At 50.5% G+C, this 17,282-nt stretch overlaps 1 protein-coding gene across 1 annotated transcript in view; it reads right to left on the bottom strand.

Moving 5' to 3' along the window:
* The window catches only part of SLC25A26 (solute carrier family 25 member 26), a gene marked incomplete at both ends in the record, with an annotated part of 82,383 nt that overhangs the window by 54,890 nt on the left and 10,211 nt on the right, over positions 1–17,282 (bottom strand). Inside the window, 2 exons of the mRNA XM_080715589.1 lie at positions 14,364–14,411; positions 16,400–16,504. Of these exons, the coding sequence (XP_080571715.1) occupies positions 14,364–14,411; positions 16,400–16,504 (153 nt within the window). The remainder of the gene's footprint in view (positions 1–14,363; positions 14,412–16,399; positions 16,505–17,282) is intronic.

Genomic DNA, 17,282 nt, shown 5'->3' with positions numbered 1-17,282 from the left:
CGATCTGACAGGTGCAAAACAGTGATTGCCCCTGAACACTTCTGTCACGGTAGGTGCAGTGAAATAAGCCAAATAAAAAAACCACAGTACTTAAAACAAGGTTGGATGACGTTGGTACCATTTAAAAGACATCCTCAGCCGGGCATGGTGGCGCACGCTTGTCATCCCCGCGCTTGGGAGGCAGAGACAGGAGGATCGCGCAGGTTTGAAGCCAGCCACGCGCGCTGGCTTAGGAGACCCTGTTTCCAAATAAAAAAGTATAAAAAATAGGTCTGGGAGTGTAGCCCGGAGGTAGAAGGGCTTCCAGGAACCCCAGTACCATCAAAAATAAATAAATAAATAAATAAAAATAAATTAAAAAAAAAATAAAAGACATCCTCAGCCGGGCGTGGTGGCGCACGCTTGTCATCCCCGTGCTTGGGAGGCGGAGACAGGAGGATCGCGCATGTTCAAAGCCGGCTGCGCTGGCTTAAGAGACTCTGTTTCTAAATTTTAAAAAAGTATAAAATAGGTCTGGGAGTGTAGCCCGAAGGTAGAAGGGCTTCCAGGAACCCCAGTACCACCAAATAAATAAATAAATAAATAAATAAACAAATAAATAAATAAATGACATCCTCAGAAAGAAAACCCTGCAGGGACAGAGCAGACGAGGCGGTGGCAGGTGAGGTGAGTGGTGTGACGCGGGGCAGTGGGCGGCGCCGAAAGCGCGGGGAAGGGGCGTCCGTCTCCCAGCTGCGCTGGGGGCTCTGCCAGGCTGGAGCCTTGTCAAAACTCACAGCACTGCGTGCAGAGCCATGTCCACCTTCCAGGATGGTAACTTAAGAATAGGCAGCCAGCACATGCTGCTCCTGCCAGAGATAAACACATGCAAGTAGGAAGGAGGAAATAATGTATTTGCTTTAAAGTGTTTCCGCCCAATCAAAGTGCCTCGTGCAGCCAGCAACCACACACTGGGTGCCTGGCTTGGTTTCTAAACATCACCCCCCTAAAGGAATCGGGGCCCTGGCGGTGGGTTACAGGACGGGGCAGCGGGGCCCAGGCAAGACTGGGGTGCTTGTGCTGCCAGGAGAGGAGGTTTTCAAAGACGATGTCAGTGTCAGGAGAACAGATGCGGCCCTGCAGAGCTTTAGAACAGCTTAGCATCAGAAAGAGCAGTGCTGAGGGACTGGAGTTACTGGATAGAGAGCCCAGCGCCCTGGCTGGGGGGGGGAGCATCCGTGAACACAGCCTAGGCCACTGACGGCCACCGCGAGCAGAGCGCACGGCGCAGGAATCGTGCCTCCAGGGGCCGTGAGCCCACAGGAGAGAGAGAAAAAGAAAGGTCGGGGTGATATGGGTGAAAGGGAGAAGCTCTTCTTCACAGAAGAATGCCAGTCAGTATATCCAGGGGACAAACCCAGTATGAGGAAAACCATCATTTTGCAATACCTATGTAACAAATGTTTCACTCAGGAGGCTTCCAGATGTTCAAACTATTAGGGAAAAGATTACTGGGAAACAGGACGGTCACGTGGCCTCAAGGTGTTACCCCACAGGTCGCCTGGCAAGGCAGCTGCCTCTCCGGTGCCCGCGGCTCGCCAAGGGGCGCGCAGGAGGAAATGCCCAGGAGCGCAGACACAGCTACATACAGACCAGACTCGGAGCGACCTCCGTTCTGGGACTTTATGGGACAAGTGGCTTCCAAGTGCCAGCGGTGGCTGGGCGCGCTGCTGCACGCTTGTAAGGCCAGCATTTGGGAGGCGGAGACCAGAAGATCGCGGTTCGCGGCCAGCCTCAGCTACTTAGCGAGGCCCTTTGCAACTCAGTGAGACAGTTTCAAAAATAAAAAAAAGACTAAAAAATAGGGCTGGGGTGTGGCTCGAAGGTATAATGCCCCTGGATTCCAACCCCGGTACCGCAAAAAATAAAATAAAATAAATAAAAAAGTCAATGCCATGAAAAGAAAAAAAAAAAGGCTGGGAAATCTAACAACTAAATGTGTCGCCAGGCAAGGTGGAGCACACCTGTAACTCTCAAGTTGGGAGTCTGAGACAGGAGGATTGCAGGTTCAAAGCCAGTTTCAATAACTTAGTAAGAGCCTGTTTCAGAGTAAAAATAGGGCTGGGGGCATCGTTCAGAGAGAAGGCCAGACACACCGAAAACCAGGCGAAGAGGAGGATGGAGATTCATGATTCCCCAGGGAAGAGACCCGCACAGCAGACAAGATGATTTCAAGGTTGTCACTCTTCAATACAGGAGAAAGGCCAATAATTCAAGGGGGGGGGGAACAATTAGAAACTGCAAGAAAAATAAGTTTATGCCCCAAATGTTCAGAAGCTGAATTAAAGACTCCATTTTTCCATTTTGTCGGTGAACTGAGTGCTAAGAAAAGAGGGTCCCTGACTCTGATGCCGGAAGTGTCTCTCCCAGGGTGACACGGGGCCGATACAGAAGGAAAGTAACATCCTCGCACACTATCTGCCGGTCACGGCGTCTGAGCGGCACACGCGCGGGTTCCCGGGTACTGGACTTGTAAACCCAGAGCGGCGGGAGTGAGAACAGGGTAACGTGGAGCCACCCTGACCACGGCCGAGAGCCAGCGCTCCCAGACAGGGAGTCTAGAGTCAGGCAGGGCGGAGACGAGCCGGCCTCGGGAGATGCCAGGTCTGCGGGGTAAGAAACACAGCCGCGGGCGTGGCCGGGGCCCAGCAGCAGGGCGGCTGGCTGCGTAGGGTGCCCGAGGCCCGGGCTCTATCCTCAGGCCCTGAACCAGCAAAGAAAAGAAAGGCAGACGCAAAGATAGGGCTTTAAGTTTCCAAAAGAAATAAAGGAGCGGAATAGAGAGCGCTGGCATGCCAGGGAGACGGGGCTGGGAGGGGTACTGGAGTAAACCTCCTCTCCCACCCCAAAGAGGAACACATGTTTAAATATATTTTCCAGAAGCCTGAATGTAACCGAAGAAATGTTTTAAAGCACCGCGTCCTGAGAACGGGAGGGAGAAGCACTCGGATGAGGTAGTAGCTGAGGCTGTCCTCAACCTGCGATCCTCCTGTCTCAGCCTCCCAAGCACTGGGATTACAAGCATGTACCACCACACCTGGCTTTCATTTTTCTCTTTATAAGAGAAAAATAGCTTAGGGGAAGTTCTTTGAAACTATGACATTCAATTTTTTTTTTTTTTTTTTTTGCCATACTGGGGATGGAACCCAGGAACATTCGACCTCCGAGCTATACCCCCTGCCCTATTTTTTAATTCTTTATTTTGAAACAGGGTCTCACTGAGTTGCAGAGGGCCTCACTAAGTAGCTGAGGCTGTCTGCGAACCGTGATCCTCCTGTCTCCGCCTCCCAGATGCTGGGATGACAAGCGTGTACAACCAGGCCCAGCTGACAATCTTTTTTTTAAATACTGGCAAACAAGCCAGGCGTGGTGGCGCACGCTTGTCATCCCCACGCTTAGGAGGCTGAGACAGGAGGATCGCAGGGGTTCGCAGCCAGCCTCAGCTACTTAGTAAGGCTCTCAGCAACTTAGTGAGACCCAGTTTCCAAATAAAATATAAAATAGGTCTGGGAGTATAGCCCAGAGGTAGAAAGCCCCTGGGATCCACCCTCAGTGCCAAAATAAATAAATAAATAAATAAATACCGACAAACAGAGCATACATATCCGAGGTGCACAGCGCAATGGTTTGATGTGTGCACCCCGTGTCATGATCTCCATGATGAACAAGACACACCCAGCACCACCTGCTGGGCTGCAGGCGCCCAGAACGCCTTCACCTCATGGCTCAAAGTCGGCACCTTGCGACCAACACCTACCTCCCCTCGCCTCCACCCCTTGGGAAACGGTCTTTTTTTTCTATAGGGGGTGGGTGCTGGGAATTGAACCCAGGGTATTCTATTTCCGAGCTTCACCCACCAGCCCTATTTTATTCTTTATGTGGAATGGTCTCGCTCAGTTGTTGAAAGCCTCACTAAGTTGCTAAGGCTGGCTTCAAGCCTGCCATCTCCTGCCTCAGCCTCCCGAGTACTGGGGTGACAGGCGTGCTCCCAGGGGTGCTCTGCCACTGAGCGACAGCCCTAGCTCTTTGCATTTTTTATTTCGGGACAGGGTCTGGCTAAGCTGCCAAGGCTGGCCTTCCATCTGTGATCCTCTGGTCTCAGCCTCGCAAGTAGTGGGCTCACAGGTGCGGGCCCGGCGCCCAGCTACCCCGGGCGCCATTCTGTTCTTTACTTCTGCGAGTTCTGCGTGTGGAGATCCCACATCTAAGTGAGGTCATGTAGCGTCTGTCTCTCTGTCGCGACACTCATCTTTGGTAAGTTCAATATACTTACAGCTCTTATCTCTTAAAGATGCACGATGAACTCCCGCTGGATAAAATATGCTTGGTATGGTATTGCTTCAAATTTCATAGAGAAGAACAGGACGCAGATGTGGGTATCAGTGGAACGATGCTGGCCCAGAGCTGGTGACTGCGCGCTGCTCGGCGGGACCGCAGGGACTCCCTTCAGCAAGCTGCTTTTGCATCTTTTCACGTATTTCTATGGTAAAAGGCCAACGCATAGACCTCTGCTGGTGAACTGCAGTAATACACCAGTGAGGTCCGCAGGGATACAGACATCTCACGCGCAGCCTGGAGTGTCTCCGTTGCATTCCTCCCGGCATTCCTCAGTGGCCGTGGTGAGGCGCCTTCCCGTGGGGGCGCAGCGGTATTTGAACTGTGCCTTCCTCAGGCCTCCTCTGCCCTCCCACCCCTCAACCCCGCCCACTCTTCTATTGGCCTCTCTTCACAAGAAGAAACTAAATAAATAAAATTCCGTACAGGTGGGCACCTAAAGACAAAAAATGATTTATGTATTCAAGCACCTCAGGGCACAAAGCACCATCACGCTGGCATTTTCACTTTCTAATCTGAACCTTTTTCACTGGTGCTAAGCAGGCGGCTGGGAGCTTTCAGGCCCCTGCAGCGAGGTGTCCCCATCAAGGTTAACACGCGGGGCGCGGGCGCCCTCTAGTGTCCTATTCCATAGCACAGCACTGCCCCGACCAGTAAGAAAAGGCAGATTTCTGCTTCACCTCCGTTCACCACCCTTCAGTCTGCTCACAAAAATAGAAGGATTAAGAGAGTAAAGAGAACTGGGGAGGAGGAGAAATGGGAAAGAAGAGGGATCGGAGAATGAAATTGACCAAATTATGTGCATGTACGTAACAATTTACTCACTATATCAGAATACATTAGAATGAATTCTACTATTACATATGATCATAATGCAACCCAAATATTCTCCCTTAAAAAAGATATTAAAAAATCTATTTGCAGCTAGCCACGGTAGCACAGGCTTTAATCCCAGTATATGGAAGGCTGAGACAGAAGGATCGCTGGTTCAAAGACAGCCTCGGCAAGTAATGAGATTCTCATCAACCTAGCGAGACCCTGTTTCAAAATAAAAATAAAAGAGGAGCCGGGTGTGGTGGCGCACGCTTGTAATCCCAGCATTTGGGAGGCTGAGACAGGAGGATCACAGCTTGCGGACAGCCTCAGCTACTTATTGAGGCTCTTTGCAACTCAGTGAGACCCTATTTCAAAATAAAGAATAAAAAATAGGGCTGGGGGTGTAGCTCGGAGGTAGAATGCCCCTGGGTTCCATCCCCAGTACCGCAAATTAATAATAATAATAAAATAGGAGTGTAGCTCAGAAGTAGAATATCTCTGGTCTCAATCCCAGATCTCTCTCTCCCTCCCTCTCCTCCCTCCCTCCCTCCCTCTCTCTCTCTCTCCCTCCCTCTCTCTCTCTCTCTCTCTCTCTCTCTCTCTCACACACACACACACACACACACACCTGCTAATTACATGGCTACGTACCAAAATCACTTCTGTGCCAACGAGTATCAACTTTCCCCGCGTATGGTGCTGTTTCTCAGAGGAGCGGTGCTGAGCCCAGAGGAGAGGACGGCAGACTCACTGGCCAAACATTTTTAACCAACCTTAATGAAGCCGGAGTGCCAAGGATGCGAAGGCGGTAACGCCTACCTGGGAGGCAACCCAAAGGTCCTGTCTCACCGGCGGGTCGGGCTCGGTGTCCACACCCGGGTCCTGTGGTCACAGGAGGCTCACAGCAGACGCGGGGAACCGACACGAGATGCTAAGCTGCTGCGTGCGGCCAGACACGCGCCCTGAGCAGCCACCTCCCTTCCCGCGCAGCTCACGGAAGGAGCGCCTCTAGCTCACGTCCTCTACTGACATCCTCTGGTGTTAGGTGGACTTCCGGTTGCTGAGACCTGCTCTTTCCTAAATTCGTGGCATGGTGTCTGTCTAAAGCTTTAGGACCAAAGAAAGATAGAAATATGGCCGACTCATTTTGTGTTGTTTTGGGTGCTAGGGATGGAACCCAGGGGACATTCCACCTCTAAGCGACACTTCCCTACCCATTTGCTATTCTTTATGTTGAAACGGGGTCTAAGTTGCACGGGCCTCACTAAGTAGCTGAGGTTGGCCACGCACCGCGAGCCTCCCGTCTCAGCGTGCGCACCCAGCTATTCACTTCAAATACATATCCACCCCCTAAGCTTATCTGCAAAAAAATGCAAAATACCGAGCTGACACAGTGATGATGATCCGGGGCTCCAGCCTCCTGAGTCTCTCCCTTGCTGGATGTGAGGATCTGGGCCAACCACAGCTTTACACTTCAATTATTACAGAGTAGGGATGTTCTGAGCTATGATGAGGGCTGTATGCGATAATGTGTGTAAAGAACGTAACACAGTGACTGGAAGAGTTAAGTACTCACCAACGTAAGCCATGACTCCCATTTCCAATGCAGGCTGAGCGCCGTGGCACACACCTACACACCTGTACTGAGCGCCGTGGCACACACCTACACACCTGTACTGAGCGCCGTGGCACACACCTACACACCTGTACTGAGCGCCGTGGCACACACCTCCACACCGGTACTGAGCGCCGTGGCACACACCTCCACACCTGTACTGAGCGCCGTGGCACACACCTCCACACCGGTACTGAGCGCCGTGGCACACACCTCCACACCGGTACTGAGCGCCGTGGCACACACCTCCACACCGGTACTGAGCGCCGTGGCACACACCTCCACACCTGTACTGAGCGCCGTGGCACACACCTCCACACCTGTACTGAGCGCCGTGGCACACACCTACACACCGGTACTTGGCAGGTCCAAAAGCAGGGCCGGGTGACTTTGCAAAAGCCAGGTTCCAAATAAAACAGAGCCAGGGCTCTAGTGCAGAGAAGTGAACCTCCGGGCTCAATCCCCAGTGCCAAAAAAAAAAAAAGTAATTTATAAGCTGATCACAGTGGCACACAGCTGCCATCTCAGATTCTCAGGAAGCTGATGCAGGAGGATCACAAGTTCAAGTCCAGCCTCGGCAACTTAGCATGACCCTGTCTCAAAACTAATAATAAGAGCCAGGCACGATGATACATCCCTGTGATCCCAGTATTAGGAGACGGAGACAGGTGGGTCGCAGGTCTGAGGCCAGCCTCAGCAACTTAGTGAGACCCCGTTTCAAAATAAAAAAAAGCTGGGCATGGTAGCACACGCTTCTAATCTCAGCATTCGGGAGGCTGAGACAGGAAGACTGCAGTTCAAGGACAGCCTCAGCTACTGCTTAGTGAGGCCCTTTGCAACTCAGTAAGACTGAGTAAAGAATAAAAATAGGGCTCGGGGTGTAACTCGAAGGTAGAATGCCCCTGGGTTCCATCCCAGTACTGCAAAAGTAAATAAATAAATAAATAAATAAATACTAAGGGCTAGGATATAGTTCGGAGGTAGAATGCCCCTGGATTGTAGCCCTAATATCAAAAATGAAAATGAATGAATAAATAAAATAAAGGGCTGGAAACACCGCTCAGTTATGGAGTGCTTGCCTAACATGCACCAGGCCCTGGGTTTAGTCCCAACTACTAGAAAAAGGGAAAAAAAGATTTCCATATTTTTTAAAGAAAATGTTTTCTATAATCCTATCCACCCAGGTATTCTGAAATTTTAACTTTAAAATCAAAACCATATAGCTGGGTGTGACGGTCCAAACCTGTAAGCCCACCAACTCGGGAGGCCGAGAGGAATTGCTCAAGTCTGAGGCCGGCCAGCCTGGCAACTCAATGGAATGCTGGCTTAAAATAAAAGTTAAAAGGGCTCGGGATGAATGGCAGAGTGTCCCAGAGTTCAATCCCCAGGAGCATAAGTACAAAAAATAAATAAAATAAAAAATAATCAATATTGTATGGAAATAACTTTGGAGCAAACGCATGTCTTCAAAATAATAATTGCTGACATACCACCAAATAACTTTTTTCGGGGGGGTGGTACTGGGGTTCCTGGAAGCCCTTCTGCCTCCGGGCTACACTCCCAGACCTATTTTATATTTTTATTTGGAAACGGGGTCTCTTAAGCCAGCGCAATCCTCCTGTCTCTGCCTCCCAAGCGCGGGGATTACAAGCGTGTGCCACCACGCCCGGCTCCACCAAATCACTTTTAGCCTGGTGCATGCGCATGCAGGAGGATCGCGCAGGTTCGAAGCCAGCCACGCTGGCTTAAGAGACCCTGTTTCCAAATAAAAAAGTATAAAAATAGGTCTGGGAGTGTAGCCCGGAGGCAGAAGGGCTTCCAAGAACCCCAGTACCACCAAAAAAAAAAAAAAAAGAAGAGTTTCCACGTTGGTGCCCAAAGAACCAAGATGGCAGGGACTGAATAAGCACGGGCATTACAGTTTTCAGAACAGAATTAAATCTCAAAAAAAAAAAAATTAAAAAATTGGTGTAGACCAACACAGATGTGAACAAGAGGATGCCCAAGGATGGGCCGAGGTGGGAGATGGATGAAAGGGTTTCCTTCTTGGCGGGATGGAGCGTCTGCGGGAAAGTCCAAGTAGACAAACGTGGCGGCCACCACTGGGGAATGAGAAACGGGCAGACCCGCCACTCCACCTTGCAAGGTCACCGGCTCCACCCTCCACGCAGCTCGGGGAAGGGAGGCCCAGACACACAGGGCGGGGTGGGGTTTCACATCTGGAGCAGGGCCAGTATGCCTCAATCTGAAGCCACCATTTTGAGACCTAGTCGGCTGGCCCAGGAAGAACAGAGAGACCGGGCCCTCCTCGCCATCACTAACCAGCACACCAGCCTCAGAGTGTGACCTTATTACTTTCTTACACTGAAAGTGAGGGCAGGCCGGGCGTGGAGGCGCACACTCGTCATCCCAATATTTGGGAGGCCGAGCCCGGAGGATGGCGATTCACGGACAGCCTCAGCTACTCAGTGAGGGCCTCTGCAACTTAGTGAGACCTAGTTTCATAATAAAAAATAAAAATTAGGACTGGGGGTGTAGGTCGGAGGTAAAATGTCCCTGGGTTCTATCCCCAGTACCATACACACACAAAAAAAAGTGAAGGGAGAGAGACCGGCGGCCTTATTTGAAATCTCTGTAGTCAGACTCTCTGTCATCTGGAGCCACAGTGCCACCCAAACTAACTCACAAAGACGAGAAAGATGTTTCTCATGGGATAAGAACACAAAGGAACAAGAAGGCAGGCCCCTCGATGCAGCGCTGCCGCCGTGCTGTTTAAGACGAGGGCTCAGGTCTGAGACCCGGCCGTCCTCGCCCGCTTCACGGCGCTGCGTCTGCCCCCGTGACCCACACGCCGGGGCCGGCGCCCCTGCGGGGAAAGGCGGCCAGAACGTGCAAAGACAAAGACGGGTAACAGCTTCTAAGCCTCACGGTGCAAAGAGAATTCTTCCGAGGAGTCAGAAAAGTAGTTGGCAGCTGGTTCTGCGTAAACAAAACATGGAAAGTATGCACCGAGGGGGAAAGTAATTTTTCTACATTAAGATGATTTCACCAAATTGGGCCTTCCCAAAATGTTTATTTAAGAGATGATGAAAAGCCGCAGGCTCAGATCCAGACCCGAGGAGGAGCCATTTGAAGTCCGTGCTGAAGGATTAGCTGAATGAACTGGCTCTCATTCTGCAGTGGACAGCTCTGCAGTAGTCAGAACAAGAAAAGTGCAGTGAAGTGACTCACTTGATAAACCTCTGTGATTAAAGGGACACCTCATTTGCATCTGTTTAGCATGCCTATTAATAAGAATGCCTCATTACACATTTACTGAAAGTCTGGACAATAAAACAATGGACGGATACCAAGAGCCAAGGGGATTTTTTTTTTCTTTTCCCATGAAGCTAACATTATGGAATTTTAACAGATGTTCTGTTTGGTCATAGTTAATACAATGAGTTATGTAGGATTAAAATAGAGTTCAGTATATTTGCACTGGAATTTAACTGGAAAACAATTCCACGTTGAAAGTCTGGAAAGGTTTCTGGCGGCTCTTTCCCCTTTTCAACAGAATTGCCAAGATACAGAAAATGAGGGAATTATCGCCGCACTTACTACTTTTCTCCTCAAACCAAGTCTTTTTTTCCCAGGTTTAAGCCGCCTGGAGCCGTGCCCCCCCACAACAACGCCGGGGCGAAGGCCTCGGGCGGAGGCGCCCCCCACGCCGGCTCCCCTCGTCCCTGGAGCCAGCGAACACAGGACAACCGAGCGGAAGGGGAAGAACGCCAGCCAGTGCCGCGGTGCCTCCGGAAGGCAAGTTAAGAGCCTGTGTGTGCTGCAAAGAGGGCGCGCCGGAACGTAAAAATGAAGCAGTGAGAAAGAGGGCGGTGAGCTCCGGCCGATCTCACGCGCCACCCTACCCACAGACGCCGCTGGGCCCAGCAGGGCTCGCTCGCCCTCGGTAGGCACGCTCCCCTCTGCCGCCAGAGAGCCGCGTACAGAGGGGCGGGTGCAGCAGCAATGTAGACGGAAGGACAGCAAGTCCGAACGGCTGCACGGCGTTTCTCAAAGGAAAACCATGAAAGGTCTTTCTCCAAGCCGGGTGTTCCATCCCCAGTATGGGGAAAAAAAAAAAAAAAAAAAAGACTTCCTCTGAGTGAGTAATCTTATTGAAAAACACATACAGTATATTATAACGCAATCCAGAAAAGAGTAAGCGTACCATACTTAAGCCCACGTGCCTTGGCGGCTGAGGCCGGCCCGCCGTGGGCCGGTGGACTGCATCTCTCCGTCAGGATGCTGCCTGTCTACAGGACTAGCCCGTGCAGGTGAAACCAGCTGCAGGCTGCAATTGGTAACCATGTAGAAATTCCTCTCAACGGAGCATTGAGATAAAACACTCGCATTATGGCTGGAGGAGCAAAACCAGCTGCCCGGCGTCTCAAACACAGTGACTGTGTCCATCACCTTCGCACGGCACGCACATACTCGAGTTGCAGACGGATCGGGTGGGCATGGTGCCGCACAGTGGCAATCCCAGGACTTTGGCTGAGGCTGAGGCTGGAGGGCTGCAGGTTCAAGGCCGGCCTCAGCAACTGAGAGGCCAGCTGGGCGTGGTCTTTCTCTAACCCGGGCGTGGCGGCGCAGGCTGGTCATCCCAGCATTCGGGAGGCTGAGACCGGAGGATCGCGGTTCGCGGGCAGCCTCAGCTACTTAGTGAGGCCCTCCGCAACTCAGTGAGACCCGGTTTCCAAATAAAGAATAAAAAATTGGGCAGGGGGTGTAGCTCGGAGGTCGAATGCCTCTGGGTTCCATCCCCAGACCCGCAAAAAAGAAGAAAAAAGAAAGAAAAAAAGGCTGGGGGTGTGGCTCAGAGGTCAAATGCCCCGGGTTCAACCCCCATTATCACAAGAAATTAAACAAAGTAAAAGGAAGGCCGGGGATGTGGTTCACTGGTAGAGCGCTTGCCGAACATGGGAGGCCCTGGGTTCAATCCCCAGAACCACAAAAATATAACAAATAAAAAGGGCTGGAGGTGTAGTTTGAAGGTAGAACACCCTGGGCTCAATCCTACGTATGTATGTACACATGTATGTATGTATGTATGTATACACGCGTAAATAAACTCACAGATCCTGGCCACATCCCTGTTGAAGACCTAGCGACCCAGAGGCAGCTCCGGCGTGTGCAGCGCTGTGCTCCCATCTGCAGGGCCGCCGTGAGCGCTCTGCCGTCTTAGCACGGCACCCACCAATGCTCTCAAGTGAAACAAAGGACCTACGAACAGGAACAGGACGAGGCGGCCATTGCAGCGCTCCTGTGACGTCCACCGCCAGAGAGCGCTTGCGTAAATAAGGGCCCCTTCGTGCTGGGGAGTACTATGCAGCCGTGGGAATGGCAGTGTCCTTTGTGAAGTCACTTAACATGATCCTGGAAACGGGTTCATAAGCAGAGTCAAGACGCAGGACTGGATGCCTCTGGAAGGGCATTTACTAGAACATAAAGGGCTCGGGGGAAGGCCGCGAGTAGACAACAGAGACAAAAAGGGGACTTGTGTGGGGGCGACTGGAGCGTAAACCCGTGGGTAGCATTCTCCCTCTGAGCTCCACCCCCAGCCCTTTTTTACTCTTTTGTTTTGAAACGGGGTCTCACAAACCTGATGAGTCCCACTACTTGCTGAGGCAAAAGAAAGAAGGCCTCGCACAGGTGATGTTACCGGAAGACACAAAGCTGCTTCCCGGGACTGAAGTCTGAAACGTTCAGTTTGCCACCAAAACGCGCTCCTCAAAGCTCTGCCCCACCAGGCTGGGCGGGAAGTACCACCCTGCGAAAGCGAAGCCCTCGGCCCACGTGACGGCGTTGGGGCACAAGGAAGATTACAACCCGCGGCTGAAACCAAACACAGCAAAAATCTACCTGGGAATACTCTCTGAAACGAGAGGTTTCAGAGAATTTCAATATTCTGCCAACTTTGACGCTATTTCCATTAAAAATATTTTAAGAAATAAAAATATTTTAGTATTAAAGAACTCCAAACAGGAAACACAGATGTGGAAGAGACATATACAGGTTCTTGCTTATGTTTTGGGGGTTTTTTAATTTTAAAAAAATTGTTTTTTTGCTGGTCTGGGTATGGAACCCAGGGCCATTTGACCTCCTGGCTATACCCCCTGCCCTATATTTTATTCTTTATTTTGAAACAGGGTCTCACTAGGTTGCGGAGGGCCTAAGTAGCTGAGGCTGTCCGCGAACCGTGATCCTCCGGTCTCAGCCTTCCGAATGCTGGGATTACAAGTGTGCGCCACCACGCCCAGCTGTTTTTTTAATTTTGTTTTGGTTTTGCTTTTGGTGCTGGGGATTGAACACAGGAGCATTCTACTTCTAAGCCACATCCTCAACCCTACTTTATTTTTTAGTTTGAAACAGTGTCTCATTAGATTGTGCAGGACCTCACAAAATTGCTGAAGCTGGCCGGGAACCTGCCATCCTCCTGTCTCCGCCTCCCAAGTACTGGATTACAAGCGTGCGCCGCCACGCCTGGCTTATGTTTTCTTTAGTAAAAAATTACATCTCGCCAGGCGTGGTGGCGCACGCTTGTAATCCCCGCGCTTGGGAGGCGGAGACAGGAGGATCGCGCAGGTTCGGAGCCAGCCTCGCTGGCTTAAGAGACCCTGTTTCCAAATTAAAAAAATATAAAAATAGGTCTGGGAGTGTAGCCCGGAGGTAGAAGGGCTTCCAGGAACCCCAGTACCACCACCAACAAAAAAAATATGTCTCAGACCAAAGACTTCTCCTGTATCTCACTATCTAAAACTCAACTTCTGAACTTCAGATAGATTAAAACATACTTCCTGCAGGAATCTATGGAAATCGCTTATTGATGGTAAAGTTCTGCTTTTTCAACCAAAGAAAATGTCCTGCCTGCCTGTCATGGAGTGCCGGTGCTGGGAGCGCTGCGGGGTGAGGTGGCCACTGGGCCACAGCGCCACAGTCGCCAGCTCACCCTCCCCGTCACCAGGGCGCCAAGAGCTGACTCCCATGTTTCATGAATCCTACGTTACAAACCTTAACGTGACAACCTGGTATCTTACTCCTGTAGTTATTTCTCACTCCTTCATAACACGAGACGGCCAGCCAGCCTCGGGTAACACTGGAGCTACGTGATGTGCGCTCCTTCTGATCACTGGAACGGCTCCTCCAGCAAACTCCCGCTACCATGTTTTTAGATAAAATAACCAAGACCAACAAGGCTGGAGAGTGACCAGAAGCGAGGCACAGTGGCACACACGGTAAGTCCAGTGCTTGAGAGGCTGAGCCGAGAGGATCACAGGTTTGAGGCCAGCCTCAGGAACTCAGTGAGACCCTATTTCAAAATTAAGAAGGCCTGGGGGTATAGTTTGGAGTTCGATCCCCAGTACTAAGAAAATAAAAAAAAAATAAGTAAGTGACCATAATTTCCCTTTTTGATATTTTTAAACTCATTTCTCCAAATATATTTCCGATGGTTAAGAAATGCAAGTGTACCGAAAAAAGAAAACCATTTTTTATATTTCAACAGTGGGGACTGAGTTACCTCTCTTAAAACTGTGCTTTTATATCCTCGATACAATCCTCGCGTGCCCTGAAACAAACCAAAAGGCAAGAAGTCAGAAGTTAGAGCCCGAAGATTCCTGAATGACTGCAGAAAGCAGACACCTGCTGTGAAGTCCAAGTCTAAACCCTTACCACAGTTCTGTAAGAGGCTAAAGGTTCTCGCCTGGCCTGTGATGGACAGAGTTCAGATTAGCTTCTGCCAAAATGGGACTGTTTCTAAACCAGGCACAGTGGCGCAGGCCTGGAATCCCAGGACTTGTGAAGCTGAGACAGGAGGATCACAGGTTCAAGGCCAGCCACAGCTACTTACATAGACCCTCAACAACTTACTGAGACCCTATTTCAACAATAAAAAAGTTAGATTCTTTTCAGCCAGGCGTGGTAGCACAGACTTATAATCCTAGTACTTGGGAGGCTAAGACAGGAGGATCTCGGTTCACGGACAGCCTCAGCTACTTAGTGAGGCCCTCCGCAACTTAGTGAGACTCTGTTTCAAAATAAAGAATAATAAATAGGGCAGGGGGTGTAGCTTGGAGGTCAAATGCCCCTGGGTTCTATCTCCACACCCGCAAATAAAATAAAATAGGGCTGGAAATATAATACCCCTGGGTTCAATCCCCAATACCCCCCTCACACACATACACAAAATAATATTTTTCTAAAACCTAGACTTATTGAGACTGGGGTGGGGGAGCCAACAGGTACCATGGTGTCCAGTGCCTTTGTGTCCCAACCACTCAGGAGGCTGAGGCAGAAGGATCACTTGAGCCCAGAGTTGGAGGCCAGTGGGGGGAACATGAAGAGACTCTCTCTCAAAAAAAAAAAAAAAAACAACGGTTTTAGCCAGGCGTGGTGGCGCACGCTTGTAATCCCAGCGCTTCGGAGGCTGAGACAGGAGGATCGCACAGGTTCGAAGCCAGCCTCAGCTACTTAGTGAGGCTCTCAGCAACTCAGTGAGACCCTGTTTCCAAATAAAGTATAAAATAGGTCTGGGTGTGTAGCCTAGAGGTAGAAGACCCCTGGGTTCCATCCCCAGGACCACACATACAAAAAAAAGCCACAATGGTTTCTGTTAAAGTTATAAAGGAAACCAGCTAAGTGTTCCTTAGTTACATGGCTAGGAAGAATCATTTCCGACACAGGCTAACACTGGTTAGAAAGAAATTCTGGCGCACACTTGTAATCCCAGTGCTTGGGAGGTTGAGACAAGAGGATCACAGATTGAGGCCAACCTCAGCAACTTGGTGAGGCCCTCGGCAATTTAGTGAGAGCCTATTTCAAAATAAAATAAGGCTGGGGGGTGTAGCTCAGAGGTAAAATGACGCTGGTTCAATCCCTACTACCACAAGAAAAAAAAAAAAAAAAAAGGAAAGGGAGAAAAAGTATATTTGATATAAATATTCTGAAACTATTACCAGTCCGTTACAATATTTCCCTTTCCCTTCTGTGGATCTTCAAATTCTGTGGGAATGCTATAATTATCTTCGTGTGTGTGTGTGTGTGTGTGTGTGTGTGTGTGTGTGTGTGTGTTCTCACAGGGACTGTGTTCACTCTACCACTGAGCTACAGCCCTGGCCCTTTTAATTTTCCACTCTGAGGCAGGGTTTGGTGAATTCGCTCGGGCTGGCCTTGAACCTGTGATGAGCCTTCCCGGGAGCGGGGATCACAAGCGTGTGCGCTGTACCTGGCATAATATCTTCATTCACAGCGCCGCCTGATAGGATCTGTTCTGTATCTAATTCCAAAATAGCTGTGGGGAGATCACAATTCAGGACACGTGGCATTCGATATGTGTTTTGTTTAGAAATTTGAAAAAGAACCAAAAAGCGAAAATAGGAATTTAAAAATAAAGGAAAAGCAAAGATAATCTTGGGGGAAAAAAAAAAAAAGTGAGTACAATTGGACACTAAATTCAGCCCTCGGCCCCCGAGGCTCCTTGGGTGAGCCTGGGTCTTCTCCGCACTGACCACAAAGTCTTCCTCAGAGAAGAACAGAGAGCCCAAGAACACATCCTACCTCTTCACGGAGGATGCTGGAGAAAATCTGAAGTGTTCTCGAGGAAGCGGACACCTGCGCCCTCTGCTTCACCACCTCAGAAGGAACCCGGATCAGGCAGGCAACCTGAAACACACAGGTCCAGTCACACCCGGAAAGGAAATCACTGCTGCAAAAGAGGAAACTTTGTCCTAAGTACAACCTGCAGTCAAAATGCATCCTCTAGGGTTGGTGCAGGAGGCCCAAGGTTTGTGTCTGGCCAGGCGGTGCCACATATCTGTAATCTCAGTACTTCGGAGGTTGAGACGGGAGGATCGCAGGTTCAAGGCCAGCCTCTAACTCAGCAAGGCCCTCAGCAACTTAGTAAGACCTTGTTCCAAAATAAAAAAGTCAAATAAATAAATAAATAAGGGCTGGGGGTGTAGCTCAAAGGTACAATGCCCCGTGGGTTCAATCCGCAGTACCAAACACAGAAAGAAAAAAGTCTGCTGCTTTTGAGGTTTCTCTGTTGTTGTTGTTTATTGCTTTTTGGAGATTTTTTTTTTTCGATACTGAAGATTGAACCCAAGATGTTCTACCTCTGAGCTCCAGCCCCAGCCCTTATTAAGTCTCGTTAAGTTACGGTGCCCTGGCCTCAAGCCTGTGACCGCTGCCTCGGCCTCCCGGACTGGGATTTCGGCTGAGCGGTACGCGGTCAGGTCGGCCTTTACCTGAAACACGGGGATCCTTGAAAGGCGCGCGGCGGTCCCTCCCTGTGCGTCTGCGAGCGCCCGGGCAGGAGGCCCGCTCCCACGGTGAGCGCCAGCGCCCCCGCCCCTGGGCCGCCCGGGCCCCCAGGCCTGGCCACCGCGGCGCGCGGGCGCACGCCCTGCCGGCCAGCAAGCGGCTCTTTACGTATCTACTG

The sequence above is a fragment of the Muscardinus avellanarius genome, assembly GCF_963383645.1.
Source record: "Muscardinus avellanarius genome assembly, chromosome: 18".
Classification (NCBI taxonomy): Eukaryota; Metazoa; Chordata; class Mammalia; order Rodentia; family Gliridae; genus Muscardinus; species Muscardinus avellanarius.
The sequence above is the reverse complement of the archived record's forward strand: the minus strand, read 5'-3'. Positions and strand labels throughout refer to the sequence as shown.